We start from the raw sequence: 15530 nt of genomic DNA on the forward strand, positions 1-15530 counted from the left end.
GTTCCTATGTTTATCGATAGTCCATTTGCCTGAGTGTACACCACGCGCCTATCGACGCCTTGATGTGGAGTGATGCTAAAACGATACATAAAGCGCTCGTATTGCAATAATCGTTCCACCTTTCATAAGGCAAAATGTATGGATTTCAATAGTCCAGTTCGCTGCGTGCATGCTTAGCTTGATTTTTAACTACCAACATCATTGGGACCACACTTAGCCTGTTAATGCGATCAAATGAAAAAAATAAATAAATAGATTATAGCACGCCTGCTCTTACGCCTGATACAGTGACTCAATTTCATTTTCGTACGGGGCACTGTTTTCATATCAAGTTGGTATAAAACTGTTGAATGGTGCATGGACATCGATATACTTTATCAATAATGATGGTTATAAGTGTCATCTATTGTTTGGCAATGACAAACTGTATTCATTTGCTTAAATCTTTGGAATAAAGGAAAAGTATTGAGATTGTGCCTATAATTGACCCAATTCCATATTCGTACAGCTACCAAAAAAGAAATATACAGCATTCAAAACTAATTTTCAATGGACTAGATGATTACTTAAGCTCTAGAATACATTTGGAAAATTTATAAGCGGACATATTTGAAACTTAAGTAAATTTAAGAAAAATACCAGTTTTCCCATGTTTTTGCTAACATATTCGGTAAGTCGAACAATAAATTGCATTTTTTTCAACATCACTTCACTTCAGAATGATAACTGCGAATATTGCACAAGTTTCAAAAAATTATAATCAGTTTTAGAGTAGCTAGGAGTGGATATCGACAACTTATACTTTTGAATCTTTGGTAATATAACATTTATAACAAATTCAAAACCAAAAATTTTAGTCAATTTCTTTATGGTTGGCTCCTAAATGTATATACATAATCCATAGTTAAGGTTCCTATCAAAACATTGCTTAGTTATCATTTTTAAGGTGAAGATGAATCGAAGCCAAACTTCAAATTTTCAAGAGCACGGATCTGGAGAACCAAACATCCGTTTAAGCTGAAAACTTAATCGATTGGTCGCTAGCTGGTGTTGACCAATCGATTAGGTTTTCATCTCAAACGGATGTTTGGTTCTTCAGATCCGTGCTCTTGAAAATTTGAGCTTTGGCTTCGATTGATCTTCACCTTAATTTACATTTTACTACCAAACATGATTAAAGAGATTTATAGAATAAATATTATTGCCATAACCGCAACACAAACGTTTTTTAAAATGATGAAAACAACAGGATATATTCTTTTAAATAGTTTATCAATGCTCTCTGCTCATTCAAGTTATTTTGTATTTTTCTTATAAAATCAATAAATTGCAAAAAAGGGTGCCATTTTGAATATAATTTGAATATTATTTCAAAGATAATTGAATATTACGATGACATCAATTATGTGGAGTAGGGACAATGGAAATTCGCGATTTCGCGGGAGCCGCGAGAGTTTTGAACTTATGGCACAACAATTTTCTGAACTCAAAAAGGTTAAAAACAGTTTATGATTTCTGTAAACTGTATATATTTCAACTAAATTTCTATCAGAGTTTACGAGTATAATCTATAGATTGGATCCAATGACAAAAATAAACGTTATTGTTCGAATTATTGGATTTTCTAGCAAATATCATTGGAAAACTGGCATTTCTCATAATTTTACCTAAATTTCATATATGTCCACTAAAAAATTGTCCAAATGTATTTCACTACATCTGAACATCATAATAAAGCATTTCAGTAATCAAATAGAGCTTCTAAATTTAGTTTTGAACGTTGCTCGTATGAATTTTGGTACGTGTACGAATATGGAATTGGGTGCCCGAATAAAAAATACAATACAAAAACAATATAACGTATTGTAACAGTACCATTCAATATATTGGAAATACAATACAGTATATGTAAAATGACAATACAATTACAGTACAATATATTGTTTTGAACAGTTCACTGTATGGTATATGAGATTTTTGCAATATAATGTATGGGTGGTTAAGTATCGTAACAATACAAATATAGATATTTTCTCATACAAACATTTTGAAAATACAATACGATATAATGTTCATGAATTGTCTTGATTAGAAATTCGTGTATTGTTGTACAATACAAAAACAATTCAACGAACTGTATCATGGTTGCATTCGTCGTTACAGCTAATGTCAAGTGACTTTCAAAAAACTACTTATTTTTACTTTTTGAATATTTTTCACCCAACATTTCTTGCTTTCTGAACATGTTTTGTTTATTTCTTTCAGCAAAGCTACATAGAAAAAAGCAACAGTTGTTTTACGCGAAAATAGGAATTTGACCAAAATTGTAAGGTATAAAACCAATTAAAAACAATACAATGTTCTGTTACAATATATTATATTGTTTTTGAATTGTATATCCAAACAAGAATAATATTGCTTCGACATTCAATTACAATACGCTGTATTGTATCCAATACGTTATATTGTACATTAATGGTTTATTCCATTCACTGAATGATACGTTTTTATCCGGGTGAATTTTAGACATCAATTCAATACTTTTCTATTAATCCAAAGATGAATGTAAATGGAAACATTTTGTGATTGGCAAACAATAGATGACACCTATTACCTTCAATGTGGATAAAGTATTTGTAGCTCAATACTTCATTTAATAGTTTTTTACTAACTTGATGTGGAAACAGTATCCTGTACGAATATGAAATTGGACCACTGTACCTACATGAGTAGTGTGTGGTCTTTCGATTCCGGAATCAAGATCAATCGTGTTCAGTGCGCATCGTACCTTTGTGATGTTCGTACACGAATTCTCTCTGCTCGGAAGTTTTTTTAAAACTACTTAAAGCATGAAACTAAGCGGGAAATGCTACAGTGCCAGGCCAACTCAGGACACAAGAGACTCCGGCAATCCCAGGGTCGGCTAGCTACTGGGTAATCAAGGGTTTTCGCGTACAAAAACTAACAAAACGGAACTTTAACATTTCTTATGAACATTTATTAAAAATTCCTAATTGTGTCGTGTGCGTGTTGTTCTGTGTTTTCAATTTCAGTGTAAATTTGTTAAGTGTGACCTATTCTACTTTGTACCGGTACATACCGCTGCCGTTGGTTGATGTCTGGACGAATGGCCGACACAGCGACACCAATCCTGCTGTGCGGCCGGAACTCTCGCCGGAATGGCGAAGCGGGCGGATGTACGGGCTGGTATTCTGGTCCGTTGAAGGGCCAGCGGGCGTTGCTGGACGGTGGGATGCAGGCGTCTTCCCTCTTAGACGCAATCGGCCGGCCGTGGCATGACCACCTTGGACGGCCGAGAGGGGGATCTCCTTGACGATTAGGGCCAAAGGCCCGAGATATTGTCCCTTGTAGAGGACAGGGTCCTTAACTTTTAGGCCCGGAAGCCTAATGGCTTCACGAGCCGAACCGTGTGCTGGACGGCGGATCCAAAGATCCGAAAACGGAAACAAGAACAAGAGGTCCTATTGGACACAGGGGAATTAGAGAACTTTCTCGAGTACAGTGCAGGGTAAATTATATTACCTGAGCGATTTATTTTCCCTCGCATCCACTTAGCTCCTGCTAAGGGAAATAGGGGGGGGGGGTGGGGTGTTCTACTTGTTTCACTGCACTCACTAAATTCTTGTCCACAGCACACGGACGCCTGATACTAAAAGAGGCCGAATTCGGGCAATGGCCGTTCTTTTAAAGATTTCCCACTTTCAACAAAGTACATCTTTTTAGCATGCCATCTCGCTTCTCATGAATCATCGCCATGATCAATAATTGGTAGCAAACACGAAGAACGAAGACATTTACAGCGGTACTTAACCCTATCACTTCTGTGGTATTTTCCTTCTGTTTTTGCACAAGAAACGTGAAGGGTCCAACAAACATCAACAAATACAAAACAAAAATCAACAATTTGTAACCAACGGTTACAAGCAATAAAACAGTACTTTTCAGTGCTATTTCCTTCCACTATTGAATCCTTTACGATCCTTGTTTGGACCCGTGCCTTCGATTTTTCGTTGGACCCGTTAGCGAAAGTTAGCGGAGGTAATCCTTCTTGGAATTGCCTTCCAAAAAAGTGGAGTTTAAAACTATCACTAAACGTGGCAAGAATAGAAGAAAGGACGTTTCTCTGGAATGCGAACTTTCGTCCAAGAGTGAAATGGATAATATTGATAATTGCATCGAAATGTTCAATCAGTTCGATGCTCTAAGACAAATTTTCCGAACACCAAAACGAAGCAGTCTCTAGCCCAGGCTCTTTGATTCAAGTGAGGAAGCAAAGAGTGCCGCCTATCGTAGTCAGTTGTTCCGAATTTGGGGAATTTAAGGAAAGAATCAAGGTTTTGGCTTGCATTTGATAGGGTTTTTTTTTATCAATGCGTTGACCCGAATTAGTTAATTCATGCTATGAACACGCGAACAGATTGCACCTCTGCCACATGCGTGTTTAAAATATTTTGCTCTTCGTTTTTTTACATGGTTTGTTGATCCGATGACCCTGGAGGGATCGGTTTCGCTCTTTATTTGTTAATGAGCGGATAACCTCACATATTTTTATTTATTGGGTTGTACAGTGAAACCTCCATGAGTCGATATTGAAGGGACCATCGACTCATGGAAATATCGAGTCATGGAACAGCAATCCTTTGGAAAGCTGTTTGAAGGGACCATCATAGTAACCATGAAATTTTGTTTCCAGTATGGTTCCATGAGTCGATATCGAGTCATGGAACATCGGCTCATGGAGGGATCACTGTAGTTGAACATAACGCAAAACACTATTTAAAAAAATAAATAAAAAAACTTTCAACTTTTGATTGCCGGCATTCAAAAGGTTTAATTTTAAAACATTTAAACAACGAATCCTATGACCGTTTACCCCTCTCAACCTCCAGCTCCGTAGCACTTATGAGGGTGTCGCTGAGTCGGTGGCCTCTCGCTAAGTAAGTGCTACATCAACATTTCCTGCCCCTATTCCAAGTTACGGTAAAGAGGGGTGTGACCGGGAATAGTGATATTCATGCTTTTAGTTGTCTTGTTTAAGATTGAATCAAGGTTTACTCCCCAACCTTGTTTCTGAAAGCAGTCTGGATAAGATTATTAATAATAAACATGAATATTGTTATCCAATCTACGAAGTATACCGCAACTACGCTAACGCTATAACAAAAAAAAAACTTGTCACTCTGGCGACGTGAAAAACGAATCCACCTGTTTAAGAAGCGCACTCCAGGCGCACTACCGACAAAATGGGAAAACGGAATTAAACTAACACTCCGGCGATGCAGAAAAAAAATGCTCGGCAAGCCTCGTAGGATAAATTTACGACTCATGCTGTAAAAATCATCATTCCGCAACTTGTTCCGTAAACAACTATTATTTTATTTTTATTAGAGAGATTTTCAGCTCGAGGCATATTTTGTAAGCAGAATAATTCAATTCCAAATTCTGAACTGCTACGGCAAATTCAATGTAGTATGTTGTTAACGAAATGTTGATAATAGATTAATTTAGTTTTACATAACTAGGATGATACTGCTGTCTAGCACAGAACACCTAGGTGTAAGAAATTAATGCAATGTTCACAATAATGTCAATAAAGTAATTAAAAAAAATCATTCCATGATTACGAATACGGTCATCACAAGGAAAAAAAAGAAAACACGTTTAAGTATAAGTAATTACAAGTAATGATGATTTATTTCATTTGCACCTCAAATTCCACTTGTTACAATTCAATCCATTTCATAACTGATTTATTACTACACTACTTCTTCTGGTCGTCGATGCTTTCTTAAAAATAAAATTGCCTACAATTTTCATGAAAAATATTAAAATAAACCATTAGGTGCCCTAAGACGATAGGAAAGTTATTTTTAGCATTCTCTGCAATCACTTTGTTAAGGAAACTAAATTTCTATTATAGGAATTTCCTAGGATTGTTACAATCTAATCACACTCAGTTCAATGGATTTATAACGGCATATCTTTTACTACCATTTATGCACATTTCGTCGCTTCCCCATACATTTATCTATAGCGTTGTGTCGTTGTAGTTTTGTAACAGCTAACAGGGTCAGGATTCGTTCGGGAATGTTCCTTCTGCTCTGCGTCGATATTATAATATTTGAATATTAAAATTGTTATTCCAATCAATTCTTGCTCGGAGGCATGCCGAACGTTTCTGTGATTGGTGGCTTGTACCATAGATATACAGGGTCAACAAGTCCACAAGTGCTGCTGCCGTCAAGAGCAGAGGCCACATTCTTTGGATGCCATCTTCAGCGTTATCGGTATCAGGGGTGGAATGCCTCTCCTCCTGCGTATGCAAATAATTGTCCATTACGAGCTCGATCGCTATCCAGCTAATCCAGTGGCAGAAATGGCGATGACGGTGGCCGCATTGCTGCTATGTAATATCGTACAGTTCCTTCTCGGCTATTGTGGGTTCCTCGCAGCTAAACGAAGCCAGCATAAGTTCTGTGGAAGAGAGCGGAAGAGGAAGCGGAAATATGAAAAATATTATCAAGAAAAATTGCCGGACTTGGCTCTTTGCCTTGTGCTGCTCGAGATTGTGTCGGCCTGGCTAGGGCCATTGGTGTAGGCCGGCATTTGCATAAAAGGTGCAATTTTTGGCATTTAACCTCTTACACTTGAATTTTATTGAATATTTCTTCCCGACGTTACTCATCTTGAATTTGCAATGAATGCGTAATCTAGCAGATTGGTTCGTACTTAGTTTACCGCTTGCATTTTTTCTACGGTTTAGATAATTTCAGATCCGCATTCATTTGTGTATTTCTAAATGTTTAGCTGAAACGAAGTTTGTGCTTAAAATTAAGGTAAAACATTTCGGAGTCCAAATATATGGCCGTCTTATGACCCTGCTCATATTTTCAAAGGCACTGAGTAGGCCCTCGTTTGTGATCTTCTCAACTCAAGCTTTCTGTTAGTGCACGAAGCTAAGAAAATATAATCATTGTTTGTTGCTTGCTTTGTGAATAACGGACAAAACTTTAAGACCACCTTACTAAAAAAATCCTGTCCGCTAGATTTTACGAATATTACATTCTCAGAACATTACAAAAGAGAACATGTGGCAAAAACCTAAGATTACTACTGAAACAACATTGTTCTGCCAAAAACTATATGAAATTTAGTGTAATCCATGATTTACATTAGAATGCTTTTTATTTGTTTGTTTGTTTATTTGGAGCAGGAAAAAGCCCATTTGAGCTGAGCATTATTGAGCTCTTTCTCAGATGGGCGCAAAACCTCCTCTTCTTTTCGTATCAACAGACTATTACATTTGTTTCCAACTGATACAAAGATTACTTAAATCTACTTAATAACTATGACTAATATAGACCTAGCTTGCCAGAACCAGATGAAATTTTTTACGAAGAGTTGAACGGGAAAGATGAAAATCAAATTCATTGAAACAACGGTTGAACGATCGGCACATTTTTTTTTTTTTTCTGTTCGGAACATAAACCACTGCGACCAATATTTGATCTATTGTAGTATATCCCGTGTCCTTTGTGTAGTGCATGTCGTTTTACTTTGTCACTATCGAGAAGTGATAAAGCATTCGGTTTTCTTACAGTTGTAATTCCTAACTTGATCACAGGAAAGGATTCTAACTGAAAGGTTCCTACCCTTCGAAGAGTGTGGTGCATGCACTCTCCACAGGCGCGCCCCTTTATCAGGCAAAATCGGATCCCTCGATAAAGCCAAGAAATTACACCGATATTGTCCATGCATCAGAATCCTAGTCCTTACTTCTTCAAACTAGAGAACGAAATAAATATAAGATTAGAAAACAAATTGTTGAATTCGACTCATTTTTTTTTCCTTGTCTCAAGATCATTCTCGGCAACTGGGAAAACCGAGACTTGTCACTTTCAACAAGGTTTAAAATGTAACAAGGACTAAAAGTGTTCCTTCGATTACTATAACATCCTGTTCTCTTCGTTTGAAGCAGTCAGGACTAGGGTTCACTGGTAGATCTTTACCCCATAACGCACCACGAAAAGGTGATCTACCCGCGTTATGGGTAGATCACCTTTTCGCGGCACATACTTTTAAATGGTTCGTGATGCCCGTAGTTTGTGCGAGCACCGTGCAAAAATAGGAAGGAGTTCGATCGAAGTTGACGGTAATTATATTGAGGAGAGATAATAGTTGAGCGCAATCTATTCTCGATTGGAGAAGGTCGGAAACAAAAAGACTTTTTGAAACTTCACGGCGAACACTCAACAACTCTAATAAGCGGTTTCTTCACCACCGCTTAGGCCTTAAACCTGGTTTAATCGTATGGGTAAACGTGGTTTACGGCTTAAGCGACGGTGAAGAAATCGGCCCTAAGCCGATTAACTTGCTACGGTCTTCATAACTGGGCAAGTTAATTGGATCGTTCCATGGGAGATGTCGCAGAGCAAAGCGCAGAAATTTTCGTTGAATTGCCTCAATACGAAATATGTTAATTTGATAGTACGGTGTCCAAACAACTGACGAATATTCAAGAATAGACCTTACTAAAGAACAGTACAATGATTTTAAGCATTGAATATTTCTGAAGTTTTCAGCGACGCGGAAAATAAAACCATGAGCTTTAGAGGCTTTAGATGTAATGGGGCCTTCCTTAGCCGAGTGGTTAGAGTCCGCGGCTACAAAGCAAAGCCATGCTGAAGGTGTCTGAATTCGATTACCTGTCGGTCCAGGATCTTTTCGTAATGGAAATTTCGTAGACTTCCCAAGGAACAAATGGTAGCTTTAAGGTGATTATAGAACGAAGCCACACCTCAAATTTTCAAGAGCACAAGACTTGAGAACCAAACAGCGCTTCGCGTTAAAAATCTATCCCATTGGTCAACACCAGCAAGCAAGCAAGTTGATTGGTTTTCAACGCGAACTGTTGTCAGATACTCTCGTATTGTGCACTTGAAAATTCAAAGTTTGGCTTCGTTCTATAATCACCTTAAAGATACTTACGTGTTAAATACAAGCTGCATAGCAGCAACCATTGCTGAACAAATTTTTAGTTGAATCATTAATTGTATAAAATAAATTTCCGCTTATAAAAAAGCTGTTATTCCACTTGAAGTTTGTGTTTTGAATAAGAGCTGAATAAACCTCCGAAAATGCAAATATAGTAGCTTTTGTTCTACAACATATAAGAAGTTTAACAATTGACTGATTATAAAACATATCATGTCATTTTATGTTATTTTCAAATGTTTCAAATGTTTTGCAAATCAAATCTAAGACATGTAGGCGACTATGGATCAACGAGGGTAAAGTTCGAATTGGATTAAAAACATAATAATTTAAATTTTCCAAATGTAGCGATCATCATCTGCGACGTTATTGCAAGTACATGTAAGGGGCCCAGATAGCCGTAGCGGTAAACGCGCAGCTATTCAGCATGACCATGCTGAGGGTCGTGGGTTCGAATCGCACTGGTCGAGGATCTTTTCGTAAAGGAAATTTTCTCGATTCCCAGGGCATAGAGTATCTTCGTACCTGCCACACGATATACACATGCAAAAATGGTCAATTGGCATAGAAAGCTCTCAGTTAATAACTGTGGAAGTGCTCATAAGAACACTAAGCTGAGAAGCAGGCTTTGTCCCAGTTGGGACGTAACGCCAGAAAGAAGAAGAAGAAGATGTAAGGTTTTACAGTCCAGAGTCACAAATAAAAGAGCTGAGAAGATGCTATTTAGATCCAAATGTAAGACAATGTTCAACATTTGTCATTGAAATAAATAATAGTAGTATCAACACTTATGAAACTTCTCCAAAGAATCTCTGCCGACTTGTCAAGATTGTTTTATTAATGAGTTGAACAAGTCATTTTTCCTTCTATTAAATAGCCAATATTCCACCAAACAAATATAATTGTGTGAACAGATGTACAGGAGACGAACTAACGTTTTGGTTGCTTCGCACTTCAGCTGTTTCCATGCTTAACATGAACATGATTTAAAGCTGAATAGGTATTTTATAAAATCTTAATACAACATAGATATACCATCCGAGCAGTTAATCCAAAGAAGGCCAAAATAACGATTAATAAACGCATTGTTCAGCAACAAATAAGCCTTACAAAAGAGGTCACACCATAGCCAAATTTTCGAAAAATATACAAAATATTTAAAAATTGCGTTGTATTCCAAATGTGTTACAATGTTCAACTTACTAATATTATTATTATTTATCTATATTTGAGTGGCTTTTCGCCCTTGGCGAATTCGTCACTAACTTACTAATATATAAAAACATATTGGGTACAATAATAACTGATGCGTTCGCAATACAATTATTCAATTATATTTAGAAAATATTTTGAATCAGTCTTCTGATATAGGATTATTTTGAAAAACAAAAAGAGCACATTTAACATACATATTCGGGGAGGTAGGGTGAAGAAAAGGGTGTACCGGTTTTGATAGCGTAAAGTATGCTTCAACTGTAATTAGGAATTTCTGGTAAGTACAAATGTTACACTCTAGTTTCTTACAATTATGACTTACAATTCGGTAGCCTTTATGGTACGTGCACCCTACGATTCGATCTCAACTTTACACGAGGCACGTCCTACTTAGTATGGTTAGTATTAATAAGTTTATCATCAAATTCAATTAATTATCTTACTTTTCTTTTCAGGTATTTTTATGGAGAAACGGATGACCGGACCAGCGTTCAGAGGGCAACGGACTTCGGAATCAACTACAGAATTCGTCAATTAAACCTCTAACTAGAAAATGCAGACTAATGTGTAACTAACCTCAATCAATACCAACACTTTTATTTCCACTGCAAACCGACTCGATTAATGCGCACTTTAACTCGAGGATTCCAGCAAACTCTCAACTGAAAATCCTTTAATTCAAGATTACTTCTTCTACTATTCACTTGTTATATTCTACTGCACTGAAATGACCTGTCTGGCAAACTGTATGGTGGACTGTATAAAACTGAATACCGGAAACACTCTTACATCGCTTTCAGATTGACATCTGTCATCTACATCAAAATTGCAGCGAAGCTTTGACAGAAGGAAGCGTCGCATTAAAGGCGGAGGTTGGCCGGGTTGCCAGCTTGCCGTCTCCTGCGCCGACAGTCTCCCCCGGTGTGATCCGGAGTCCTCCGGAGCCTCACTATGAACCCTGAGGTCAAGCTGTGCCAACCGTGTTACTGGTCGCAATACGCACTTCTGCCCAATCTTTACGACAGCCGGTCGATGCTGGCCATCTGTATTCGGAATTGTACGGATGATTCGTCCTCGTTCCCATCCGCTCCGCTACCAATACCAGGTCTCCCACTTTTAGGTTCCGGATTTGATCGAACCACTTCGACTGCCGACGAATCACCGGCAGGTATTCCATCAACCAGCGTCTCCAGAATACGTTCAACTGATGCTGGATCAGTTCCCAGGATCTTCCCAGTATTTCTCGGCGGACTAGTTCACTGGACTGGTTACGGACTGTATCAGAACCTCCTTTGACACGAAATTTTGTCCCACTTGAGCTCAGTAACAAGAAATGATTGGGTGTGAGCGCCTCCGCTTCCTCAGAGTCCAGTGGTAAATACGTCAGAGGCCTTGAATTTACTATACTCTCCGCCTCCACGACCAGTGTCTGTAGCCCCTCGTCATCTAATTTTCCCTCGGAATACGCTTCGGATATTGCAGCTTTCACCGACCGTACCAAGCATTCCCACGCTCCTCCCATGTGCGGCGCTCCTGGTGGGATGAAGTTCCATTTTGTGTTTGTGCTGGTGAACGTGTTGGACAGTCCCTGACTAATCTGGTGTCGCAATACCCGGTCGGCACCTTGGAAGTTCGTTCCGTTGTCGCTGAAGAATTCATTTTTCATTTCATTTCATTTCATTTCATTTTTATTTTCCATAAACATAAGACATAGTCTTTTCTGTTAAGCGTAGATTAATAGTATGAGATGACACATTAAAAAAACTTTCTACGAAAATTAATATCTATTCATGATTAAAGAATTGTAAACATGTTCTCTTAAACCCTAAGGATGAATTCGTATTTTGAATATGCGATGGTAAATTATTCCATAAAGATATACCTCTAACTAGGAGTGAACTGGCGTAGTGAGAAGTTCTTACGCGCTTTATAACAAATTTTTTACCTCGTACGCTTCTCAAAGGAATCAATTTTGAGAATAAATAACTAGGAGATTGAGTTCGTATTATGTTATGTAACAATAAAACAGATCTAACTGAAGGAAATTTGTTAAAAGGGCAACCGATCAAAGCATTCTGTAGCGGAGTAACATGCGAGTAGCGATTTAGATTGTAGACAAATCGAATGCAGCAATTAAGTGCAACTTTCAATCGATCCATTGTAGTTCTGGATGCCTGAGTCATAATAAAGTCGCAAGTTATGAAATGTGGGAGTATTAAGCTTTTGAACAATCGAAGTTTCGTAGCCGAACTCAAAAAATATGCGTTTGATCTAAGAGTACGTAAAGCAGCATAAACTTTCCCAAACTGGTGTAGAATGAAACTATCCCATTCGAAATTTTGTTGAACGATGATTCCCAGACTCGTTACAACATCAGAGTACAAAATTCGATTACCATTCAACACTATTTCTGGTTTATCCACCATCCTCTTAAAACGGCTGATATAACAAGCCTGAGTTTTACGTGCATTTAGAATTAAATGGTTCTCCACAGCCCAATCCAAAATTATTTGCAAATTATTGTTTATCAATTCTGCAGCAGCGTCAGTAGTAAGCCCTGAGCAATTAAAGTACACTTGTACGTCGTCTGCAAAAAGGTGAACATTACAGCCTGCTAACCTTATTGGGAGATCGTTGATATATAACGTGAATAATATCGGCCCAAGTACTGAGCCCTGTGGTACACCTGAAGTAATAGGCAAATATTCTGAAAACTGATTATTCGCGAACACAGTCTGCGATCTATTCGTCAGATACGAACGAACGAGACTTACAGCATCAAAGTCGAACCCAAACTGACTCTCTAACTTGTGACACAGAGTCTCATGGCAAATTGAGTCGAATGCTTTTGAAAAATCTAGCAGCAGAAGTACTACTGAGCCGCCACTATCTAGGACAAAGCCCATGTCGTCACATACTTTAATCATGGCTGTTTTTGGACTATGCCCTTTACGATAACCAGATTGTGAGGAAGAGAGTAAATTACTATTCGAGATAAAGGTGACTATTTGGTTCTTAACCAACTTTTCGAATATTTTTGAAATGGCACTCAATATGCTGATGGGTCGGAGGTTATCCAAAGAATTGCTATTAGATTTTTTATTTATCGGCACGATTTTTGAAATTTTCCACGCATTAGGATAGACCCCCAGTTTTATTATGCAGTTGAAAATATGGTGCATTGGCTTCAATAAGAGAGGTAAAATAGACTTCACAAATTTTATTGGGATTCCGTCTAAACCGACTGCATTAGACTTGATTTCATAAGTTGCATTTATTATTTGATTCAATTCAATGGCACTAAAAGAAAAAAATGAATCAACCAAAGACGGATTATTCGCAACAACATCGTTGCTAGTGCTGTACTGCCCATAACTGCATATTTGTAACATTCGACAAAAGTAGGCACTGAGTAAATGGAATACCAAGTGTACATTTCATTGCAGTATGGGAGGAAACTAAAATTTCAAAAAATTACCAGGAACTCAAAAGTGCTTATTTGAGGCTGATATTTTGTACAACTCATATCATATACTAGGTGAATAGTCAGAAAATAATTCTGATAGAAATTTCATTGCTATTACATTACGAGGCTCATTTATAATCTCAATGTGACTGTTATGCGGTTATAATTGCTAATGTGACAAAACAACTTGGTATTTTTTTCGAATTTTCTAGAACAATCTCACAGATTTCATTAAGTTGATCGAAAGTATTTATCATTGGATGACTCTCCATGGTATTAACTCCATTTTGTCAAAAATGTCGAATGTGACTGTTATGCAGTTATGGGCAGCTGTAGCAATTAGAAAAATGGACATTGATTTCATCAGGCGAAAAACGTGTATCACCGTTTGTTTTCTTAGAATTGACGTTCATTTGTCCAAAATATTTCCATAATTCTTTTGAGGTAGAAGCATTTGAAACTTTTGTGTTCCAATACTCCTTCTTAGCTGTATTTATCAAAGCAGTGACCTTATTTCTTAAGCTTTTATACAACGAATAGTCAGTATCACATTTTGAGACCTTCCACACTCGGTAGGCTAGATCACGATCAATCATTGCTTTGGATATATCCTGGTTGAACCAAGGATTGCTTCTTGGATGATTATGGACTGTTTTTAATGGTACGCAGGAATCGAATATATTCTCTATGTGATTGTTGAAAAAAGGAACCAAATAGTCAGGGTTATCAATAGAATAGAATTCATTCCACTCAATTCGGTTATACAATTCTATTACTTTGGATGAATTAATTCGACTATAGTCACGAAAAGTCCTCGTATTATTATTAGGCAACAAATCAAAATCCAGTGAAGCAAATAATAAATCGTGATTAGATAAAAATGGAACTTCAATTTGATTGAAGCGTAGCACAGAACCAGTATCATTTGTAATAATCATATCAATAAGTGATGCGCCAGTTCGATGAAAATGTGTTGGAATACGGCCTAGACTTGAAAGAGATAAACATTGTAAAGTAGCACAGAACCGCTTTACTTTTTCTGATAAAGTATTTATTATGTTCGTGTTAAAGTCTCCCATCAAATAGATATGGTCATATTGATATTTTAAGCAGGTCAATTTATCGTGAATCACTTGCGAGCAATCTAGTTCTGGGGGATTATAAAAAAATCCCATGAGCACTTTTCTGTGATCGATAGAAATTTCCACAAAAATGAATTCTGTTTCAGGTGTACCAATATCATTGCTGGATGCTTCAATAATTTTGAAAATAATGTTCTTTTTCAGGTATACAAGAATACCTCCTCCAAGCCTACCCACACGATCATTTCTGACAATTGTGTATCCTTCAATATCCAACACATCACTGGAAACATTAATATTTAACCAGGATTCTGTGATGCAAATAACGTCTACATTTGAAACTTTTGCAATCTGACGCAGCTCAACAACTTTACTCATTCGTCTGGCACATATGCTTTGAGCGTTCATGCAGCAAATTGACAGTTTGTTAGATATAAATGCTGATTTCATTACGATTCCCTGAACACTCCAATCTGTAGAGGTATATTCGCGGCGTACATTAGCCATTATCCCAGTTGAAATCCCACCCTAAGAAAACATGTTTACGCATTCCTTTTTCGCTCGAATATTGCATTATTTACAAAAACAAAAACCTGATTTACATTGATATGGACTACGCATAAAACTACTAATAACGCAAAGAAAAAAGAAACAAACTAGACATAAAGATAAAAATAACACAATCTACCGGTAATAGCAAGGATTGATGTTAAACCTTAATTAAAAAAAAAAAAACTTATTGGCTACAACTT

General features: G+C 37.2%; 1 protein-coding gene across 1 annotated transcript in view; it reads right to left on the reverse strand.

The window, feature by feature from the left end:
• Positions 1-5696: 5696 nt before the first annotated feature.
• The window catches only part of LOC5569370 (ras-GEF domain-containing family member 1B), a 166532-nt gene continuing 156698 nt past the window's right edge, over positions 5697-15530 (reverse strand). The window contains exon 11 of the mRNA XM_021844775.1: positions 5697-6495. Coding sequence (XP_021700467.1) covers positions 6425-6495 — 71 coding nt within the window. The 3' untranslated portion in view covers positions 5697-6424. The remainder of the gene's footprint in view (positions 6496-15530) is intronic.

The sequence above is a fragment of the Aedes aegypti genome, chromosome 2, assembly GCF_002204515.2.
Source record: "Aedes aegypti strain LVP_AGWG chromosome 2, AaegL5.0 Primary Assembly, whole genome shotgun sequence".
Lineage (NCBI taxonomy): Eukaryota > Metazoa > Arthropoda > Insecta > Diptera > Culicidae > Aedes > Aedes aegypti.